General features: G+C 53.1%; 1 protein-coding gene and 1 pseudogene across 1 annotated transcript in view; one reads left to right on the top strand and one right to left on the bottom strand.

The window, feature by feature from the left end:
- Positions 1-10,405: 10,405 nt before the first annotated feature.
- LOC101573910 lies at positions 10,406-11,878 on the bottom strand (annotated as a pseudogene).
- Positions 11,879-16,138: 4,260 nt separating this feature from the next.
- The window catches only part of Stk32b (serine/threonine kinase 32B), a 331,961-nt gene continuing 326,612 nt past the window's right edge, over positions 16,139-21,487 (top strand). The window contains exon 1 of the mRNA XM_004624576.2: positions 16,139-16,465. Within this exon, the coding sequence (XP_004624633.1) occupies positions 16,414-16,465 (52 nt within the window). The 5' untranslated portion in view covers positions 16,139-16,413. The remainder of the gene's footprint in view (positions 16,466-21,487) is intronic.

Consider the following 21,487-nt stretch of genomic DNA (forward strand, 5'->3'; position numbering starts at 1 on the left):
AGAAAGGGGTTCACACACTTAAAGCTGGTCCCCAAGCCCAGACCCTCATCTCTGGGGCACTCATAAAACCCCCTAGCTGGTGGCAGAGACCACCTTGTGTTAGACACTACACCTCAAGATCATATAGCCTTGACCTTAGTTCTGTTTAGACGGTGCTGAATGACTCACCTCATAGACTCTTCTTTTAAAGTATGTGATACAGGGTCTCACTATGCAGCTCGGACTCATAGCGATCTTCCTGTTTTCATCCCAGTGCTGGGATTACAGGTGCACATCACCACTCTCAATCTCAGTGGCTGGCTCAGTGCACCTGGGGGCAGGGCTGATGCAGCCTGTGGTGCCGGGGATCAAACCCCAGTCCCTACACTTGTGTAAGCAGCTGTTTAGCCCACTGAGATACCTCACTGGTTCCACCTCATAGACTCTTGCCAACAAATTAACTGAGTGGATTTAGCTGACAAGCACCTTTGCAGTGCCTGTGTCCTGCATCTACAGCCCTAGGACCAGAGACCCACAGCTGGCTGGGACTCCTGAGTTCTAAAATAAGTAAGTCAACAGTCCAAACTGCAACTTGTGTCTTCAATGGTCCCTTTTATAATGAAAGATGACCCCTTAATTTTTGTGCTATGTGATAGCTATTTCCCATCCTGTGCGGCATTTCCTTGTGCCCGACAATGCATTGTGGTAAAATCCACACCAGGTACACTTAAACCATTGCACAGTTTGGGGGCAGCAAGTGCACTCACGCTGTTGGACTTCCTCCATCTCCAGAACTTTCTCATCTTCTAAAACTAGAACTCTGGCCCCATGAGACACCAACCTCTGACAGTGGCCATGCCACACCTTGTGTTCTGGAAGCTGGACGCCCCACCTCACCTGCTAGCTCTGCGGCTTCCCGGCTGAGTGACTTCCCTTTCCCATCATTTGGAGGCAGCGCTAGCATCTCCCACATGGGGCTGGGCTGGGATGTCTTAACTTTTTATTTTATTTATAGGTAAAAAACAATGATAGTACATGCTCTGAGGTAAAGCCCAGAGTGCTCGCACACTGGACGTGATCAAATCAGGGTGACCGGTGCATCCCTGATGCTGAAAGCCCTCATTTCTTTGTGTGAGGAGAGCCCTCGGGTCCCCAGGAGTGGAATAAGTGGCAGAGACACGAATCTCAGACAGCCCGGCCTGCGGTGAGCGTGGTGGGTGTGCTGTTACTATGCACCTTCCAGCCCCATAAGGCCAGATCCAGGCTGCCAAGCACCCGCATGCACACTAGACCCTGAGGGGCTGGGCAAGGGCTGGGCTGGCCTAGGACATGAGGCCCAGGCTGAGGAGGACAAGGCTGCTCTGACGAGTGCGCAAATGGTGCCCTGTGTTGCCTCCCCTTGCAGTGCGGCCGGCCACCTGGATCCACAGCTGGAGCACAGGCCTCTCAGCCAGCCTTCCCTAGCTGGCCCCAGCCCAGAATGCCTGCCCCCCAGCCCTGTGGATGCCAGCTTGTGTGAGGTTGGGGCTTCCTCCCTCAGGAAGCATCGTGAGTGCTTTGGCTCCTGGCCCTCAGGAAGCCCCGCAGCCAGCATACAGCAGGGCGGCATGTGGGCGGCAGAAAGCGTTTCACGCCCATTCCCACAGAAGCCTCTGTAGACACTAGCTTGGCCCCCGGAGGACTCTGGCACGGTAAGCTGCGTCGAGTGTGACCTCCAGTCTTCAAGACTGTTTTATGTGAAGAGGTCCTCCTTCTTCCTCCAGGAGGAAAACACAGTTCCCCAGTGTGGAGCTTGCTTGTGGTTGAAATAAAGAAGGTGAGAAGGGCAGGGACCTGCTTAAGCACCGGCTGCCACTTCTGCTAGCACCTTCACTTTCCAGCCACCCTGAGAGGTGATCGGAAATCCTCCCCGCCATGGGAGAGGCCCAGGGCTGGAGGGAGGAAACCCAACACGGTTTGCCCTTGCTGCTGGTGGGCTGAAAGGAGACCTGGGTCCCTGGGACCCACAAATCATGCTGCTCAAGGTTGGGGGTCTCTGCACCGTCTTCCGTGCTGTGGGCCCCAATGCCCGGAAGCTCATGCGGGCTGTGTCCTTACCACAAGCCTTCAGAAGGTGTCTGGGCACTGAGCTTTGGTCTCTACTGCACCAGAGACACAAGGACCCACATAATGTACAAACAAACCACGAAACCTTTCAGAGCAAAGAAGCAGCAGAAAAGGAGCAGATCAAAGAAGCTCACCTACAATTCCAGGAGTGCCGCATAGATGTCACACTACGTGAGATGGTGTTTCCTAATCCCATGTCACCCACAGGGAACTTGGGACTCTTAATCTCATGTTCAGCAGGGATTCACTAAGTGGCCACTTTGATTCTTTTTTTTTTTTTTTTTTTTTTTTTTTTTTGTGTGTGTGTGTGTGTGTGTGTGCGCGCGCGCGCGTGTGTGGCCAGCTCAGCCCACCAGGGGGCGGGGTCGGCTGGCATGTGGTGCTGGGGGATTGAACCGCGGTCCCTGTGCTTTGCCAAGCTTGTTCTTAGTAGGTGCTTTAGACCACTGAGCCATCTCACCAGCCCCAAATCATGGGTTTGGTTTTTTTTTTTTTTTTTTTGGTGGAACTGGGGATTGAACTCAGGCCCTTGTGCTTGCCAGGGAAGTGCTTATTCCACTGAGCCATCTCCCCAACCCCGCCACTTTGATTCTTGATGTCACAGAATTAGTCTTTGGAATAGTGATCCTGAAAACACGTGGGAGGGATGCCACTGTCCTCGTCACCAGGGGCACCGCCATGCTAACTTCTTCGGAGTGGGCAGCGGAGGCTTAACAATCCGTGTGTCCCAAGCCGGCCACGTTCTCTGCTCCTTCTAGGCCTCAAAACACAACTGCTCCCCACCTGGAGCACTCTGAACATACTGGCCGGGCTCCCCTCCCCACCTATATGGGGTGGTCAAAAACTACAGTGAATGCCTTGATTTTTATGTTTAGCTTGTATGGTCAAAGACCCACGTCCAAATAGGATGAGGCAGGTACGCCTGAAGCTAGGGGCATCTTGAGGGAGAGGCGCGGCAGTGTGTCTCTTACTGGAATACATCTATTTAAATAGCCACCATGTATTTTGCCTACCTCTTGTTGATCTAATTTTACAGTGATTTTTATCAAATGAAAACACGGTGCTGTGTTTTCAGCCAGCAGGGTGAACTGCTAGGCACCGGGGATTCTTTATCAAGCTCCATCTTCAGTCTTCACCGGCAAGCGCGCATGCCCCAAGGCTGGGGGGGAGGGGAAGTGGGGGGCGGGGAGGTGGGGCTTGTGTCGCGTGGACATTTGGTGTAACATGCTGGCTCCTCACTGTTCCGGGTGACCTGTGGACATCCACTTGAACATGGGGCTTCCACAGCGCTGCAGGGGCAGAGGACTCTGCTCTGTCAGCACTTGGGATGAGAGCAGGGCAGCTTTCCAGAGGAGAGAACTTGGAGGCTGGTAGACCTGCAGGAAAGGCCTGAATGGGCTCCTCAGCAGGAACGTGGACTTACACTTCATGAGTAAAATCATATTTTAAAAGATTTGCGAAGCCTACAACAGTAGAATGTATTTGTTGTGTGTGTGTGTGTGTGTGTGTGTGTGTGTGTGTGTTTAAGTTTTGAAACAGACTCTTGCTATGTAGTGCAGGCTAACCTTGAACTCACTACATAGCTCAGGCTGTTCTTGAATTCATGGTAATCTTCCTGCCTCAGCTTCCTGAGTGCTGGGATTACAGGCATGTGCCACCACACATACTTCTAGAATGTACTTTTATCAGAAATGCAAACTAAAGTAATAGTGAAAAAAACTGAAGTATTGATGTTTGTTTTCAAAAAGTATAACTGTCTCACTTGTAACGAATCCACTGCTCCGCCATCGCAGGCTTGTGTTAAGTGAGTGCAGTGGCGGATGCTGAAGCTGCCTGAAAGCACAGGGTCCCGGGGGCGGAGAGCTCACTTCGTGTAATCCTCTGCAGAACCCTGAGCATCTAGCACAGCCCTGAGACATCATCGGTGCTCAACGAGTACTGGCTGGAGAAAATGTTTCGCTAGCCGCCTCCGCAAATCACCCTGGAGACCATCAGCCCTGTGCTCCCCTCTGGCTCCACCCAGCAGGTGCTGTCTGGTTCTGATTATGCAAATTGGGCTCAGGTGTCCCTGGAATCAGCGCACGGAATGCTCTAGCTGCTGCTGGACTAGCCCCTCTCAATGCTGTCCCGGGTCACAGAGTGGACCTGAGACACTAGGCCGAGGTCCTGCCGGCCACACAGCAGGACCGAGAGAAGGGACTGGAATCTGTCCCGCTGCGACTTGGAGGTGAGTGCTTCCAAATTCTCACTCACAGTCACAGACACGCTGTGTTGTGATAATGTATTAGACCCCAAGGCGAGGCTGGCGTTCAGAGCCGGGCACCACAGATCTCTAGCGAGAGTCTGAGCATTGCATGTTGGACTGGCATGCTGGATGGCCTCCCAGCAACAACGCTGCTGCCTTGGGGTGGGGCGCTACGTCCGTCCGTCCATGCTGGGGCCGCTCCTGTGGCTGTGGGACGCAGAACCGCATCCTCGGTCTCTCTCCGGGGCTGCCAGTAGCACTGCTCTGCCTGTGCTTCAGTGACAACAATAAAACATGTCTCTACGATGCATCAAGTGTCCCCTGCGCAGGGGATCACCCCCACCGGGGACCAGGAGGTTACAGCCTTGTGTCTCCTGCTACCAAATCAATGGCCACCATCATCCAAGACCCCTGGCAGGCTCTCTGTTGGGTGCTTGCCCCAGAGCTCACAGTGACACTGCAGAATAGCACAGTGTGATGCTGGGAGTTAGAGGCGCCGAAGCTGCCAGTGGACAGGACACCTGGAGACAGGGCAAGCAAATTTATTAATCTGTGCAAGCAGAGGGACCACAGATTGATTGCCCAACAACCCAAAGAGGTCCAGAAACTCCCATCCCTTCTTCCTCAGGGAGACGAAAATGGGGCTGTAGACAATTTAGTAAACGGATTTTCAGGGAAAATAAATGGGCCCAAGCATAGGTGCTAGTTTGTGACAATGTTCCTCTGGGCTCAAGGAGGTGAGGGAGAGAGGTCCTGAGAATGGAGGTGGCCCCTGTCATGTCCAGAGCTCCCCTTGTAAGAACAGATGGAAAGATCTGGCGACAAATGACCGTCTCTTCCTGCCCAGTGATTAAATCCCATGTCCCTTCTTTCATGGGTTTCCTGGGAGGGTTTTGTGATCATTGCAACTCTTTGAAAGAAGTCTCTTTAGTCAGGTACTGGAAGTTCAGAGGAAACCTCTCAGCCCTTGGCTGTGGGAGGGAGGGAGTGAAGGAAGGAGGGAGGGAGGGAACAGAGAGGGAGACAGGGTCAAGGATGACTGAGAGAATGGGAGAGGCTGAGGGATGTGCCTTCTGAGTCATGTCTGCAGCCCAGCATGTCGGGCTGTCACACTCTGGGATACCATTTTCTGAGTCCAAATGTTAGGAACAATGATGTCCATCTGACAAATGGACCAACTGGAAGGGACAACTTGCGCAAGCTGATGGACTGGGCAGGTGACCCAGCATGCAAGGCCCAGCAGAGGCAGTCACAGACAGCTGCTTTTCTTCCTCCTCTGCTGAAGACCAGGGCACCCTGCCAACCGGTGCCACTGGGAACAGCACCATGCTTCAGGGGGGTTCCACAGTGCTGCTTCTGTTGGCATGGGGGCTGTCTACACCTGTAGGTGCCTAGGTGTGGTAGGCACTTGATTGCTGAGTGGATGGCTGATCACCAGAAGGGACAGGAAGAGAGGCAGAGGTATGTCCGTGCTCCATCTCCTTGCTCCCCCTGAGCCCTCCTTTCCTTGGAAGACACTGGGCTAAGAGTTCCAGGCACCTTGAATTCCTGGTCACCCTTGGTTCTCAGAAGCAAGATGGCAGGATTCCACACAGAGCTACACTGGTTCACCAATCATGCTCACAGTATTCTTGACATACCCATTTAAACCACATACTGCTCACTTATTCGATCACTCCTCAGTTTGCCGAATGTCTGTTACATGCTTACGTCGCTTCAGATGGAAGCAAGCACATGCTCATCTTAGCCTCATCCTTCGTGCATTAGCTAAGGAATGGATCCAGGTGATCAACCAAAGGAATCCCAATCCACAATACAGGGGTGTCACCAAGATGGCGGCTATTCTCCAGAGATGGGTGGGTGGTCCAAGTTCAGTAGGGTGTTCTGCTCCCGGGTTATGTCTTGCACTATGGCACTGTCGTCTGGTTGCTCTGTCCCTCTGTAGGAGCCTGTCCTCTCCAGCCTGGCAGGTGCTAGAGGGGGTGGGGGAGTGCAGTCAAGCTACACATCATTCCTTACACCCTGTTGGCTGGAGCTTAGAGTCACATGACCATTCCAACCTGTGAAGGGAACTGAGAAATGCCATCTACAGCCAGGGCCTTGGGTGTATGAATTGTTTGCACAACGAAATAAAAGGAACAAACAGATACTGACCATCTTCATTTTTGTAGCCTATAGATTGAGAAGATGAGGCCCAGAGAAAGGCCTCAGGGTGAAGCAGGGCTGCAGACTCACTGAGGCCCGTGTCCTGTCTCCCTTGCCACACACTCTTCACCTCAGTGTCCTCCACCACATCCTATGGCGACTTCCACTGTGCGCTGGGCCCACTTCCTGAGGGGAGACGCTCCTCCCAAAGGCAGTATGTTCTTTGGCTAAGTGCCGTCAGCCCCTTTGCTCAAGAGGATCCATGCAGCCTTTTAAGGAGATATGGACGATTTCGATTATTTCCCCCTGCAAGAAAATATTCCGGTGCCCGTGTACTTGCGCCGCCACACAGACGAAGCTCAAGCACAGTTTCAGCGTCCAGGGCGTTCACAGTGACTCCCTAAGCACCCAGGAGTCCCTATAAACCCAGGCAGAAGTACAGGGAAACACTCCATGGATGTTGGATGTTGCGTTTGGCAGCCAGAGAGCCCTGCTCCTGCCCCAGCCCGGTTCACATTACAGCCGGAGCTCCCAGCACACTTCATTTGCGGTCACCATGGAGCTACTATGCAAATTGTTTTAGCGTAAGAAGGAGAAGCTCGGATTTGCTGGGCTACCAAGTTCCCAGCTATGAAAATGCCTCCAGGGAATTTCCTACTGCCAAGAAATGCAGACGCACCACATTTGGAGCAAGTTATGGACCCTTCCTGTGAGTGAGCTTGCGCGCGCACGCACGCACACACACACACACACACACCTCTGAACAGCAGATGTTGCTCTTGAAGTCACCATTTCTCACTCATCGGCTTAGCTTGCTGCCGGAGTGAACTGGCTCTCGGCACCAGCCCTGCCTGTACATGCTGCTCTCGGGTCCGCAGGTCACAGATCGTACCTCTCACTTCTTTTCCCAGAGCTGGACGATGCTGCCAAGCAGAGCACGTCGAAGCAGAGTACGTGCTGATGCTACTTCCTCTCAGCCAACCAGACTTAAGTTTTAAATAAAACAGGCTGAACAAAAACAATCACAAAATCTGATCCAGCAGACTCACAAAATGGTTTGGAGTGGAAGACTCCCTGCTCCCAGGAGTCTCATTAGCCTCTAGGGCACGGTCAGGTTATATAACATCGAAAGCCCTAGCCGTGGGCTGAAGAGAAGCGTGGTGGGCGCTGGTCGCGTTCTCGGCGATCAGAGCAGCCGCTGCAGCGCTCCACAGCCCTCCTGTGCGTTCAAGTCAGAAAGATTTACCTGCTAGCATTTGGGATCGCAAAGTGACAATCACAACCAGGCTCTGGCAAGTTTCATAGAAGAACCCCCAAACCTGAACTTCTGGTCTCTCCACAGCTAGCCTTGTCAGAAAGGCAAGCAAGCTCGGTGCAGAGGAGAGGACTTTCATTTTATGACTTAATTTTTGCCCAGAGTTAGAAGACCACACAGGATGTCATCAGTTGTGAGCCAGACAGGACAGCCAGCCCTGGAGCTGGCTTTATCCTAGACGGCTAAAGTTAGTTCAGAAATCTCCTGGGAGACTGGGCAGCACCTAGCCCGCTGGGAAAGAGGAGGCACTTGATGGAGAGCAACTCAACCAGGGTGTGTTGGCACTAGGGGACTGATTCCTACAGCCACGAGGAGTCGTGGGGAGTTGTGAGGAGTCTGCTGAAGAGATGGAGAAGAGACCAGGCTGGAGTGGTCGTACCGCATTGTCCACTCCCAGAGATATCTTGGTCAAAAATGAGCCTTTCAGTGAATGGGGACAATCCTTCAGTGAATGGGATTACTTGTGCGGCCCTGTTCTGACAAAGTATCTTTCCTGAAGGCCCCAGAATGCTGTGCTTGTCTGGATTCTCTTCTGCCTTCTCTGGGCAGCAGGCTAGGACTGTGAAAGCCCAGTCTCCTGTCTCAGCCTTTCCCAAATAATAGCTGAGAAATTTACTTGATGCCTATTTTAGAGCTATGAGCAGGAAGAATAAAGAACTGGGCCCTCTACTGGAAATGAAAACACTCTTGAACTTAGTAAATGAAGCACATTTCCTATGTGTTATCGCTAAGTGTGTGGATAGTTTCATTGATATCTTTCACAAACCTAGAGCTTTCTATCTGGCAGAGCCTATGTGACACACAATTCCATTCCACATGACTACACACACAGATATCCTGCCCTGATTCCCTGAGACCTTCTTGGCTGGTCCTGGAAAGTGGCTCCTATTTACTTATCTTTACTGGCCAGGCTCCAGCCCAGCGTGTGACAAACAGTCCAAGCTCGGAGCATGGTAGCTAAAGGAGGGAATGGTGGGGTGGAAGCCTTGGGCAGCTGGGCGCACCCCTGGCCAGGCTTTCATCAGCTCTATTTGTGCTGTCCTTGTGGCCATCCAAGAGTCAACATACATGGGTGGCTGGTGCCAGCCAGGGGCTGTTCTGTAAGCTTGTCTCTCCACGAGCCCAGGTATACTGGGACAGTAGACCAAGTTTCCAGGAGACCAAAGAAAATACCCAGAGATGGGTTTTGCCAGCAATATAGGTCTAGGCTAACAGGCATCAATAGCAACGTACTGGAGAGAAAGGCTCACAGCAGCCAACAGGGATCCGATGACACTTTCTGGCCGAGTCCTATGGGAGGGTGTCCCAGTCAACAGTGAAGTCAGCGGCTAGGAAGCCGACAGTGTCGCCCTGCAGGATTAGTGCAGGGAAGGCAAATGGCTCAGCAGCAGCTCTGTGCCGGGCCACCACGGGGAGGGGTTTATAGAGGGCTCACCACAGCAGTGACACCACGAGCTCTCTGCTCCTCTGTGTGAGCAGCACTCCAAGGAGCGGCCAACTCAGCACATGGGCAGGAAGCGGCTCTCCCAGATGCACAGGCTGCCTGGCTCCCAGCACCCCTCAGACAGCGCTTGGCCTCGCATCCCGTCCCTGACTGCTGAGATGGTGCCCTCCTTGTGGCAAGGGGGCTTTGGGGACATGGTGCCACGTGTCCTAGATTCTTCCTCAAGGACAGTACTTTGCCCTCTACAAGTTCACCTGTCAAGCCACTCCTGGGATGGACACCTTCCGCTGGGCGTGGGCTGCTCATCCTCCACGTAAATGTGCAGGACCGGTACCTTTACTTCCTCCGAGTGTCCTGCCCTTTCCCACTTGCCCCTCATCTCTGGGGCCCCTGGTTTGGCCTTGCAAGGTCTTGGGCCTCAAACATGAGCTATCCCCTGACTCCTCATTCAAATTTCTGCTCTCAGCCTCTCCCCTGTACCCCATTCATACATGCCCAGGGGCTGCCACTCACCTACCAAGCCCCTTTCTTGTGCCCTGGGCTCTTGCCTGGGCCAACAAAGATCAACACATGGCTGGCTGGCGCTGTACAATGCTGTTCTGTGAGGCCATTCTCTACCCCTACCTTCTTCGCCTGCCCACCACATCCCTGCGATCCTACCCACACAGGACCTAATTTTTTTGTTTGTTTTTTTAGATTCACTAATTTTTTTTTTTAAAATCATAAATCATTTCTTACAAAAGAGCATCACATTCTGCACACTGCTCTGCACAGATACCAGGGACATGGGGACTACTGTTACTTTCCTCTCTGTCCCACCCCCCAAATGTTTACAGTGACCACACAAAGCAAGGTGTTCACAATAATTACATGTGGGAGGGGAATTATTTTAAGCCATCAACAATGGACAAAAAAAATAAAATCCACTCACTTTGCTGTTGTTTTAAAATTTCAGTGTTAGTTTTTGCACGCCCTCCCCCCACCCTGTTTGTAAGGAACTAAAACATTACGTCTGGTGAACAGCAAAGCCTTCACTACACCTCAAATGCAGAACACCTATGAAACAGGGATGTTGGCTTTTTAAACAGAATCAGATAAAAAAAAAAAAAGATGCAGGACTCCTTCAGTTCTTCACTGGTCTTAGAAAAACTTTCCAGAATACTGCTTCACACTATAAAAAAGAAAACAACGTCTTGCGTGAGAATCCTTCAACATCTGCACACTGCTTCACACTGCTCTGCAGCAAATACCGCACAGTCTGCACCTGTCCTGCGTTCCTGCAATGGTCATGATCCGGTCTTTGGAGCCTTCTAAGGGCTCATCAATTTTGATAGAAGCTCCTGGTTCATGACGGATTTGTTTAATCCACTGACCACCTTTGCCAATAATAGATCCAGCCAAATCTTTGGGAATAGTTCCTTGTGTAGTAAGAATAGGCCCATCCAGATCCTCATATGAGCCATGACCCCCTGCATAGGAATGATCATACCCAGAGCCACCCTGTGGTTCACATGCCATCTGCCATTCTGATGGGCTCCACGTATCTAACGCAGAGTCCCAAGTTTCATCAGCACTGAAACCAACCGTGCCATCACAGCGGTCTCCAGATCTTCCTCTTCTATCATAGGCCATTAGATCTCCTCCTCTAGGTGGTGGTGGTGGTGGAAGAGGAAGATTCCAAGCTCTGCTACCACCCCGGCCACCTGGAACAGAAGGAGGGGGTGGTGGTCCCCGACGAGGGCTCATGTCACCACAATCTCTTCTAGAGGGAGGCATGGGACGCCCACCTCAACCAGGAGGCATTCTGTCACAGCCACCTCTTCCCCGCATAGGAAATCCTACAGGCCATCCATGGCAGTCATCAAACATCATGGTAAAAACCACCCTAATCGAAAGTTTCATCGTAAAAATTGGGATCATAAGGCTGTGCTCGTCCTTTGATGGGAGACTCAGATATAAGATCAAGGATGATCTCTATGCACTCTACAACCCTGTCAGGCTTTCCTCCAATAAGAACTCTGCTGGTGGAATGAGGACAGCATTCTTGGAAAAGTTTGATTGTCGTCTGAGTGTTCTCTCGAAGTTCTTTGATTTTAGCACCTTTGACCCCAATAATTCCTCCTGCCAGACTTTGATGAATTAACAGTCTCAACTCACAGTCAAAGTCACTTCCTTTATAGTGTTGGTAACTCGAGCATTCCTCAGTGTCAGACTTGAGCGGGAGCCGGCTGGTTGCAGTGGGTGACGGCAACCACAGGCCCTCTTCCAAGGTAGGGATGATTCTCTTTATTTTTATTATTATTTTTTTCAACATTTTATTGACAAACAGGATGATTCTCTTTAGAATTTCTCCAATTGTTTCAGTATCAGCACTGATCCTCACTATGCGCTCGGGGCCGCTGCTGTCCGGGACTGAAACGCTGGCACTGTAGTCTGCATGGAGAGCCTTAATGTTCTTGCCTCCTTTTCCGGTTACTGCCGCAGCATTCTTGCTTGAAAGCAGAATTCGTACTTCAACCATCTCATTGGTGTTTCTAGATCTTTTAAACGCTTGCTCCTCTTCCATATCTCCTGCAGGACGTTTACCAAATTCAGCACTGGTTTCAGTGTCGGGGAAGGTTTCCTCTGGCTACTCGGTTTCCATTTTCTTGTATTAAATGGACACACCATCTATAGGCCACAAACAAATGGGATCAGGCAGGATGCCAAGGTCGGTGCAGCAGAGAAGCGGAGGATAATGGTAGCCGCAGTGCCTTCACCCAGAGTGCTCTCCTCCTCTCTCATTTGCTCACTCCCAGGGCCCCATCTTGACTCTTTCAGTTCTCCAGGTGTTAAGTTGTAACCATGGTTAACATCTCCTTTGTTTCCTTCAACCACTTCATCAGGGAACCTGGTGAGCTCCGCCTCTGAAGCATGGCCCAGGCCTGACTGCCTCACTGTCACCTCTGTGCCTCGCTGGGCCCATACCACCAGCCTCTGCCAGCTGTGCCACACCAGTGACCTCCAGCCATGATCTGCTCAGTGTTCTGCTCTGCCTCTGTTCTTTCATGCTTGCCAGCCACGTGCTTCATCCTGGTTACTGAGAGCGTCCTAGATCCGTGGATAGGAGACGCCATGCGAAGTTGCCAGCAGAGGTCAGAGTGCTGCAGTCCCAAGCTGGGGACAGCAGAGCAGTGAGAAGCTGGACAAGGCACAGGGCAAGTCCTCCTCCTCGGAAAATAGCTCAGTAGATGTCTTGACTTCAGATTCCTGGACTCTAGAAAAGTGACAGAAGAGAGCTCTGCTACGTCAAGCAACTCAGCATGTGGCAAGTTCTTACAACAGCCCTAGAAGATGAAGCCCCGTGACCTGCACCTCCAAGGGGATTAGAGGCAAGGCACGTGGTGCTATGGGTGCTGTGGGCCTCCCTATTTGCAACTGTAAAGTACCCCAATTGTACCAACATCCTATGGTACAAATCTCTGTAATGATAAATTGTGACGCATGTCTTATAAAACCAGAAGCAGGTGAGTGTTTGAAAGGCTGCTTTTCAAAGAGGATGTTTTTGCCATTGTTTCAATAAATATTAAAATAAAAAATATTAAAATAATACATAAGTTTATAAGAGAAAAAATTTATTTTTAAAATTTTATTTATTTGTATTTTAGGGTAGGGTCTACAGGGTGTTCAGGGTCTCACTACTAGATCGGACTCATAGTGATCTGCTTGTTTACAGCCTCCTAAGATCTGGGATTACAGGAATGTGCCACCACGCCCAGTCTCCATTGCTGTCTCAGTGCGCCCTGGAGGCAGGGCTGGCACGCAGGACTGGGGATCAAACTCCTGGCCCCTGTGCCTGCTTGCAGGCACTTTAATCTGCTGAGCTATTTGGATGGCCCTCAAGAGAAAAATTTTAAATCTGAATTTTACACCTGTACCTATAGCCACACTGTTCTGGAGAGTTACCCATGTTCCCTTGTAGATTTGATACTTACATTTCACTTCAGGGTTAAGTCTTAGGTCCACCACCCCTGAGTCCTGTGACCTGGCTCAGCCTCCTTGTGCCTCAGTTTCTCTCACTGCCTAGATGATGATTACAATGACCTCCAGGGTCCTGGCTAGGATAGATGGGGCTACCTATGAGAAGCACAAGTCCCTGGGCCTGGCCAATGTCTACATAGGAAGAGGAAGATGTAGGGCCACTGAGCCCCAGGCACCCCACCAGGTGTTAGCAAGTCTGGCACTCTGAGAGCGCTCATTCATTCACATGTCATATGTCTCAGGAGACAGGGCACCCTTGTGCTGCTGCACGGTGCCCTCCTCTCTCAGTCCCAGGCTGGCATGGGCAGCCCCAGCCCCACCCCTGCTTCCACAATTGGTCCCTCTTTGCTCTTCTGGTGCACGAACGCCACCTCTCCCAGGAAGCCTCTTTGGCCTGGGTGAATTTTGGCGACTCCTGGCGCTCTCCCAGCCCTGACTTCTCCCACTCACACCACTAAAGCCACCCCATACTCTGCCAGCTTCGGTGCTTCAAATTTTGTGGAGGTTAGCCTTGTCTTACTTGATCCTGTGGCCCCTGCTGAGCGCAGGACGCAGAAGCAGGAACAATGCTCACGAACCACGGAGATCTTCTCCCTTCCTGTCCCCAAGCCTCCTGGGATTTCTTCCATCACAGCACACATCACAGTCCTAGTCTTCACTCTTGCTGTGCATGGCTATCGATTCATATAGATATGCCAGTCAGCTATTTCTATGATAATCCTTCCGAACAAACATGCCCTAACCTCAGCGACTTAGGCCAACACGGTTTTTCTTGTTGATGAGCCGTAGGTGTGCCCCAAGATGCACGAGGGGTCCCAGTCTGCATCTCGGGCTTTCATTCTGGGAACATGGTCTACCTTGGGCCAGCTCCTCTTGTGGTGGATGGTGGAAGTGTGACTGTGGGCACCCATGCGGCATCCCTTAAATCCTTCATGCAGGACTGGCACATTTACTTCCTCCTACAAACCCTCACCCTCACCCACATTCTCCCCCGGTATTGTGAGGGGCCTCCTTTATACTGCATTCAGGATGTGGCCCCATGTAGCCAGGCCACACCACAAGGGCTTGGTGGCGGAGCGCATGGCGGAACTCGTTTCCCAACCACTTCACGGTGCTAGAAACACCACCTGATTGAATCAGCAGCACCCTGCCAGGCTCAAAGCCAGCCTATGTCACAGAGGCCAGGCCAGGGGACCAGTAGTCAGCCCCACAAGTGGGTGGTTCAGGCCAAAGACCTGGGCTGCCCGCCGCTGGATGGCATGGGCTCCAGGTTTAGCTCTTCCGGTGGCCTGGAGTCCCGAGAAGCAAGTCCCTGCCTGTGCTCCTGTGCTCCCCTGGGGGTCTTCCTGCAGTTTCAAGAGTTCTGGTTTTTTTTTTTTAATTTTTTTTTTAATTTTTATTTATTTGAGAGAGAGAGAGAGAGAGAGAGAGAGAGAGAGAGAGAGAGAGAGAGGTGTGTGTGTGTGTGTGTGTGGCCAGCTCAGCCCACCAGGGGGCGGGGCTGGCTGGCATGTGGTGCTGGGGGATTGAACCGTGGTCCCTGATGCCTTGCCAAGCTTGTTCTAAGTAGGTGCTTTAGACCACTGAGCCATCTCTCCAGCCCAAGAGTTCTGTTTTTACATGCACGTCTTCGCTCCTTTTCTATTTGATTTTAGTGCAGGGCGAACCATTGGATTTAGTTTCCGCCTTCTGCAGGTGGATCCCAGTTTTCCCAGTACCGTTTGCTAAAGAGGATGAATGTTGTCTGCTCTAAAATGTGGGGTGCGGTGGAGGTTTCTGGTTGCTAGGTCATTTAAGCTAGAAAAGAATTTTGCGAAGACTGTGATGTCTCTTTAAGCCCTTCATGTGTCTTACTGAGATTTTTTAAAAATGAGAAACAAAATTTGGAGATTCAACCTATTGGAGAAAATGTTTATAAGGAAAAACAGGAAAAGAAGAAAAGATTGAAGAGGACAGGCAAGGGAAAGAAAACAAAAAGAGATCAGAGAAAGAAGAGAGGAGAGGAGAAGAGAGGAGAAAGAAGAGGGAGACGGGAAGACCCAAATCTCTTTCTAACAAAGCAAGCGCCCAGCAGATGGCGGGATCGGGCCAGAAGATGCCGCCGCGCTCCGGGAGGCCGGGTGGGCGGCCCCGCGCGGCCGGGAATGTCTGGCGCTCCTTGAGGAGCCCCGGGAAGGTGCCGCCCGCCCAGCCCTTAGGCCCGGGGGCACCATTGCGCCCCTGTCCTTAGAAGGCCGGGTCCCTCATCTTTCTCACACCTCTCTGGGCTCCTCTTGGGGCGCAGGAATCAGAAAGGAACCCTCCCCCCGCATCCGAGCCCTTGCCAGGCAGTTTGGGGAAATCCCGAGGCCCACGCCTGGCTATTTTCAAGGAGACTAATTCCCAGGCGGCAAACCAAGGCTCTCTCGGGCCTCAGTTTCCCATAGAGAGGACTCAAATTCGGCCCGACAAGGGCGGGGCCCTACTTTCATTCAGTCGGATGTCTAGGAACACACAAAGGAGCGGCGCGTGTGCCGGAGGCGGGCAGACAACGCGCGGTCGCGCGTCCCCCTGGGAACCCGAGGGACCCAGGCGCCTGGGTTCAATGAGGACGCGCTCCGCGCCCCCACCCAGGGGACCTCGGCCCGCATCGCCCCAAGATGGGGAGCAAACACTTCTTTCTTTCGGATGGCGGCAAGGGGGCGTGGATGGCGGAGCGAGTGATATTCTGGTCCGGCCGGCCCACAACAGGGTCCCGAGCCACGGTCTCCGCCAACTCCGCCCCCCCCTCCCCCGCCGCACGGGGGCTGCGCTCCTCGGCCGCGCCCCTCCGCTCTGCCCTCGCGCCCGTGCGTCCCTCCCCTCGCTCTCCTCCTCCGCCTCCTCCGCCGTCTCCCGCCCGCTGCAGCCCGCGAGCGCGCGGCACGGTGGCCCCGGCGCAGGGAGTCCCCGCTCCCGAACCCGCACTGGCTCGAGGTGCTGCTCCCCGGAGAGCGCGGCTGGGGGCGCCCGGAGGAGGGGGCGCGGCGGCGCGGTCCCCGCCCCTGCTTGGCGCTCGGCCCCCTCGGGCTCGGCGCGGCTGCGACCTGAGCCGGGCGCCCAGCCGCGTCCCGCCCCCCGCTTCCCCGCCGCCCGCTGGGCATGTAGCAGCGGCAGCAGCTGCGGTCGCCGCGGCGGAATATGGGCGGGAACCACTCCCACAGGCCCCCAGTGTTTGACGAGAATGAGGAAGGTAAGAGGGCAGGGGCGCCGGTCCCCGCCCCCGCCACCCTCTAGCTCGGTGACGGCGGGCTCTGCCTCTCAGCCATCCTCTGTCGCGCGCCGCGGGGCGCGGGGACCCAGGCGCTGCTACATCGTGGCACGGGCGGAGGGCCGGGCCGGTGCCAGGCGCCGGGCTTCCACCGGGGCGACTCCTGGGCGGGCATTGCGTGCCCTGAGGGGGCCGAGGCGGCAGAGCACCGAGCTGGGGTGGCAGATTCGCAGACAAAAGCGGGCCCAAACTTGGGGTGTCGCAGGGAGGACTTGGCTCGGGCAGCTGGTCGGGGTTTTGCGTGCCCGAGGTGTCTGGGAAGCCAGAGCTGCCTTCAGAGCTTGAGGATGGAGGAGGTGGTGTGGCTGACGGGTGGACCTGTGTGTGTGTGTGTGTACGTGTGTACGTGTGCGGTTGTCCAACGCCATTCGGACCAGTGCACGGCCTAGGACAGTTTGAGGAAACTTTCTTGGCTACACTCCATGTCCCCAGGAGAGCGTCTTGCTGGCCTGGCCTCCCTGGTGGAGGAGTGGGGGAGGCCACCCTCACTGGAACCCGGGAGGTTCGGGTCCTGGTGGCTTAGAGCCATAAAGTTAGATGTTCTGTCCAGCAGAACCCTTCTGCTGGTGCTGTGTCTACTGATAACTTGTTAACCTCGAGGAAACACCATTTCCCTCACCTGGGAGCTGAGCGCCTTAAGTACTGTCCGCTCGCATATTGAATTAAGCTTAACCACTAACAATCCAGCTTCAAAGTGCCTAATAAATCGGCTCTGTACACGTGTTGCTGGTTTTCTGTTCCTAACCTCCTGCCACTAAAGCCTGGTTCTGCCTGGGCGGACTTCCATGCCCACTGTGCCCGAGGAAGACAGAGCAGGCAGCACTGAGCTTTGCTGTGGGCCACTTGGCACTGTTCTGGGATCCACCCCCATCGTGCCCCATGACACAGGTGCTGTTTCCACCCGTGTGTTACAGCTGAAGAAAGGGGCTGCCCTTGTCACAGCTGGCCCTGGGGCAGGACAGTCCACCCTGGAAGATGGCTTGTCACTTTTGCTCAGGACACTGCTCTGTGTGCACAGAACTGGCTCCTAGAGGAGCGGAGGCCCTGGGTGCTACTCAGATGCCCCCAGGAAGCCCCGTCTGCAGCATAGCTGAGCACAGCCGCAAAACCAGAGAAGCCAGGCCTGCTGTGTGCACCAGGCCTGGGCACTCTTTCCTTGAAGCATTTTCATCTCTGGTGGCACCAAATGACTGTCCCTGGTTACCAGGCCAGTGAGGGGTCAGTGCAGAGTATGGGAGGCCCAGAGAGGCCCATGGTCTTCCTTGCATTTGGTCTGGAGTGTGGGCAAGTAGGAGCTGGATGGGACCAGTGTGGAGGCTTTTGGAAGGCTCTTGTGTGTCCTAGAGGGCCACCCGCGTGGCCTCACTCCCAGTTTCAGGTGTTCCCACTTCAGCCTTCCAGCCTGGGCCCAGGTCTTGCTCTAGGTAATTTTAACAGCTTCCTGTCTCTTTTCTCTTTCATTTTATTTACAGAGAACACTTGCTGTCTTTGTATTGACAACTGCCCTTTACCCCAGAAAATGTGCTTTAAAATATTTATTGGCAAAATCTTTGTTTCCTTGCAGCTGACCTTCTATTTCCATGCTGTGCTGCTTCGTCCTGAGGGTGGGCTGGGCCTGAGGTTGAGTACCTGTTTGGGTGCTGGTTGAAATCCAAGGTTGGGGCTCTTAGGCCCAGTGAAACATGAACTTGTTGGATTTTGCTAGGTATTTCTCATGGATTCCCTGCGCAAGCACAGCGTTATTTGGCACCAGCAGACTTATTTCCTTAGCTTCCATGGCTTACCTTTCGGGCACCTCCTCCCTGCACTGGGCACCAGGAATGGAGGGAAGGTGGAGTGCCTCCAGCCCCCACTGTAGTGAGAGAGTCGGGGAACACCTTCTTTAAGACCTGAATGGCAGGTGCAATTTTGGCCGGAATGGCAGGTGTTCCCTGGGGGGAAAAGTGGATGGCAGCAGAGAAGGGACAGTTCAGAAGGAGGGAACAGACTGTGCAAATGCAGATGGTAAAGAGTGAACTTGGCCCTTCAGGGTGGTACCAAGGGGTGGTGGCTACCCCTGTAATGTGGGCACAGAGGCTGGAAGGCACAAGTGCTAGGTCAGCCTTAAGGGATGCGATGGCTCCGTGAAGGTGCTCGAGCTTGTGTGTGCAGACATTCTGGCGTCACTGCGGGATGGAGGCACTTTAGAAGTGACACAGTCCCGTGAGTATACCCCCTCTCCTGAACCCTAGTTGTCAGGTGGCTGAGAGGGCGGACACTGGCCTGACCAGGCAAGTGGGGCTTGAGTACCTTCATGCTAAGCACAGCTGAGAGCCCGCCATGCTCTGCTGTGCCATGACCGCCTCCGCTGTGAGGGCAAAGCTGGGCTTATCGTAGACATGCTCCCTCGATCAGGCCAACCTGATATACAGGAAAGCCAGGGGAGCTCTGTTAAGGGCCGAAAAGAGTCCTGCCTGGGGCCCGTGGCAGCATTTCTCTCTTCTGGTGGTGCGTGAATGAACAGCTTGGCTGGCGATGGCGGCTGAGGTTTGGTGGAAGGGGGCCCTGTTGCCCAGCGCCCTTGAGTGCAGATAACAGAAAGCAACATGAAGTGCCTCTGAGGGAATTAATCGGCTCTGGCCACTTCCCGGCACCCGTGGTCACTACCATTCTGCTTCGCACGGTGGTCACCGCTTTGGCATAGATGGCTGCAGTGGCTCCTTCATGATCCTGCTCTGCTGCTACCTGCTTTGTGGTCACTCGTTGCGGTAGACCAGTCAGTTCTCTACTCGGTCCACACTGCCTGGCCCTGCCCTCTGGCCCAGGTGCAATTCCTGAAGGAGAGAATAAAAGCTGCCATCTTTCTAGGTGCACACTGGGCCCTGCCCTTGGACCGCACTGCCTCTGGCACCACCTTGCATCCCCCCCTGAGTGCCCAGCCCTGTGGGGCTGCATGGGGCCTTTACGCAGTGCCCGATCTGAATTGGGGCACCCAGGTGCTTCCCTTGCTTCATCTCCTGCCACCACTTCTCGATGGTTTTACTTATTTTCTTAGTTATTGTGCCTTCCTTCCTATGCTCGGTTGCAGATGCCTTAAAAGCTGTGGTTGTATATAACTGTTTGTCTCCTCCTAGATAGATGCAGGATCCTCAGAGTTAGGAATCTTGTGGATTGGATCTGGTGTTGTGGTCCTAAGCCTAAAGTAACACCTGGACTAAGAGATGCTCTGTAAATTTTTCGTGAGTGAATGAATGAATGAATGAATGCAAGTGTTGGTCTCATCAGCTGCGGTTGGAACTAGGTTCTCACATGACACCAGGCATCCTCTTCCTTGTATCATCTGCCCTCCTGTGGGCTGGGGTCTTGGGAAGGGTCTTTTCTGACTCGCACTCCTCCCAGGCTCATAGTCTTGTAGCTCAAGTGTGCAGAGTTTTCTCATCATGTTTGCCGAGACTGTCAGAGGGTGACTTGGGGTTAGCTCTGACTCAGTCTTACGGTATCCTTGAGCCAAATTTTTAACCAGGGAGAGACCAGAGTCTCACTGGCCAGGCTAGGTCCCAGGCCCATTCTTGGAGCAGGCATGGACTCAGCTCCAGTCGAGGCATTTGAGCAGAAAGTGCATAAAAAAAAATTGCCCCAAGGAATACTAAAGTATCACAGGGACAAAGGTGAGGGGTACTTTTGAGCAGAAACCCATGTACTTGGGCACCTGTTACCATTGTCGTCTTTGCTGGGAGCACTTTGGCTTTTCTCACTCGCTTGTTAGGCTCCTCAGGTAACTTTCTGGTGCTGTAACAAAGTGCCTGAAACAGCCAACTAAGAAAGAGTGGAGGCTTCTTTGGCTCACAGTACTGGAGGTTTCATTCCAGAACTGACTCTACTGTGGTTTTGGGGCTGTACAGAGGCAGCACATCATGGTGGGAGTACAGCAGAGGAAATCCAAGAAGTGAAGGAGTGAGGAAGAGACCAACCACAGGGCCTCAAGGACAGCAAGTCTCCAACTAGGCCCCACCTTTGGAAAGCTCCATGCTTCCCGGAAGTACCCTAGGAACCAAACCTTTAGCACGCAGATTTGGGGAACATTCCCTGTCCCAACTGTAGCCGCATTCACTTTTCCCACTAGACTGTGGGGCCTTAGAGCAGCAGTCTCTTCTTTTCCATCTTTGTATCTGCGAGACCTCGAGCAGAGCCGCTGAAGGTATAGGGCAGCTGTATTTTGACAGAGAGCTATTTCTTTTTGAAAGAAAGATGAAAGCAGACACTTACTGGGGGCCGATTTCCTGTGTCTTTCTGAGTTCTGAAGGCTTCAGGAAACAGCACATACATCAGGTCTAGGACCAGTCCAATTTGTTTGGAAAGCATGCCTCAGATTTGAGACCAGGATGGCCTTCCTCCTCGTGAAGCTCAGCCTCCCCCTTGGGACTCAACTGAACAGAGACCTGAACACTCAGATTGGACCTTCTGTCTCCAGCAGGGGGTCCTGATTATGGTGCCCAGAGGACCCCTGCAGAAACAGGACATGCAGAAACAGCGACTGTCACAACCAGGGTGTCAGACTATGAGATAGCAGGACTTGGCACATCAGTTCTTCACATCCAGAGAGAAAGCAGAGCTTTTCTCTGTTCCTGCTTTAGCGGCAATGGGGTAGGGGTGGCTGTGCCCCTCAGAGGAGGGGACTGTGTTGACAAGGAGGCAGGATTTCTGTTGAGTCCTGAAGGAGGGCATTAAATGCCTTGAGAGAAAAGGGATCTGTAGTTTGGGAGGATCAAGCAGCATAAGTGAGCCTGAGCTTAGGCATTTCTTAGGCTGGAAGAAGTGGGAGGAACAAATATTCTTAGTAATATACAGTTAATCTGAAATTGGGGTTTGGGGCAATCACGCACAGAAATGGGGAAGACCTTCAGGTCCTGCTACTCTAAGGGGATTAGCTAGTTCAGACAACAATAAAGACAAGCAGTTTAGGAT

Source organism: Octodon degus, unplaced genomic scaffold (assembly GCF_000260255.1).
Source record: "Octodon degus isolate 3935 unplaced genomic scaffold, OctDeg1.0 scaffold00006, whole genome shotgun sequence".
NCBI lineage: Eukaryota > Metazoa > Chordata > Mammalia > Rodentia > Octodontidae > Octodon > Octodon degus.